The 1695-nt window shown below is 39.0% G+C and overlaps 1 protein-coding gene across 1 annotated transcript in view; it reads left to right on the top strand.

The window, feature by feature from the left end:
* The window catches only part of LRPPRC (leucine rich pentatricopeptide repeat containing), a 77541-nt gene that overhangs the window by 68408 nt on the left and 7438 nt on the right, over nucleotides 1-1695 (top strand). Inside the window, exons 33-34 of the mRNA XM_026046232.1 lie at nucleotides 725-864; nucleotides 1020-1135. Coding sequence (XP_025902017.1) covers nucleotides 725-864; nucleotides 1020-1135 — 256 coding nt within the window. The remainder of the gene's footprint in view (nucleotides 1-724; nucleotides 865-1019; nucleotides 1136-1695) is intronic.

Raw genomic sequence — 1695 nt, 5'->3', positions numbered from 1 at the left:
TTTGCTTCTCCTAAAAACTTCTGTCATATTCTCTTTAATTAAATGAGGGGGGGGACTGATAAAAGAGGTCATTTGAATGTTTTAGGACACTGGAGAAGTAGATTTTACACTTTAATGAATCCTTCCTGACTTCTTTTATTAGCATCTGCTATGCTAACTCCATGTATTAGTAGTACATGTATATAGGCAAAGGTACCAACCAAATGACATTTAGTATCATCTTTTGCATCCAAAAAGATGGACGTGGAAATTCAGGTAAATAATTAATTGAATAGCATTAAAAAATACTTGCATTGTCTGCATTAATTATTCATCTTGTTAATGTTTTGGGTTTTACCTTCTAGTTTTGCAGAATACATTTATTTATAAGCAGCTAGATAGTGCTCATCTTCATTTAATAAGAGGATTTTAAAAAAGGGGAGGTTTCAGAAATCCTTAGGTGTTTTTAGAGGTTACAGGTCATTCAAAAAATGATTTGCAGGTTAATTTATTCATTCATCCATAATGGGTTTAACTTTKCTACTGTAAATAGATGACGGAAGTCATCTTAGCTATTATATTTATTATTTAGCTATTATATTTATTTATATTTTAGTTATAATTACTTAGCTATTGTTGGGAAGCATTGTGTTAATGTAGAAGGTAAACTTTGATATGGCTGCTGTTTAAGATGTAGGAATCTTTATGTCAAATATTAAGCACGTGCYATTTCTTTTCTCCCTAGCAATGACCTCGATGCTGCATTGAAGTACATTGAGCCTCTGCTTATCTCCAGTGCACAGAATCCTGATCAACCSAACAGGAATATCTCCTATTTGCTACGAAAGTTGTCTGAGGAAGGATTAGAGCCAGCTTTGGAAAAATGTAAGTTAATTGCAATGATATTTAAACACTATGACTAGGTGGAGATGCTATGAAAAAGTTATTGCATGTAAAACCTGCTCAGTCAGCAGAAGGCATGCCAGTGAAGTTTGCAAAAGTGACGTTTTAGCCACCTTTTCCTTCTGTCCTTTTTTCAGTTGGTGCCATGGCAGAGCGATTAGCCAGTCAGTTTGGGGTTTACAGACCTGTCACAGACCTCTTCCTTCAGTATGTGGACTCGGGTAGAGTGGAGGACGCCCGATCACTACTAGAGGTAATGAGAGAAATAACCAAAAGGACCGGAAAAATGGAGCGGTTGCCGAAGGAGGTGTCAGTGCAGGGCAGGACATAGKGCTGGCTGGCAGAGGTGCGTTAGGGCGAGGGGCAGTGACTGCTGAGACTGTTGTGAACCGCAGCTTCGCGCTGTCCTACAGGCAGCAGGAGTGGGCACTGGACTGGGAACACTTTGCTTTCTGAAAACCTGGGAAGTAACCTAAAACAAAAGAAGGAAAATTGGGTGTTTTTTGAAATTGTGTCCAGAGACGATGTTCGTTTATGTATTTTCTATTACAGTTATTGCTTCTTGCAAACCGTCTCTCTTTAATTTCTTACCTAGTTCCTTAAGTGCTCTAAACATAAAACATTCCTTGCACGTGTACAAACCAGAGGTGGGCAGTGTGTACTTTTCACAAGTATTACTTCAGGAGGCCACAAAAACACAGCACACACTATATTGCAGGTTCATTAAGAGCTGAATTTCCTTTCTGTCCATGCACTAAAAAGATGAACACGGCTTTCCGCAGCCGCCATTACCTCAGCCAGCTCCAAGGAAGG

This window comes from Nothoprocta perdicaria, unplaced genomic scaffold, assembly GCF_003342845.1.
Source record: "Nothoprocta perdicaria isolate Ctin4 unplaced genomic scaffold, notPer1 scaffold_43, whole genome shotgun sequence".
Lineage (NCBI taxonomy): Eukaryota > Metazoa > Chordata > Aves > Tinamiformes > Tinamidae > Nothoprocta > Nothoprocta perdicaria.
Note: the sequence above shows the minus strand (reverse complement) of the source record. Positions and strands in the feature narration are given on the sequence as shown.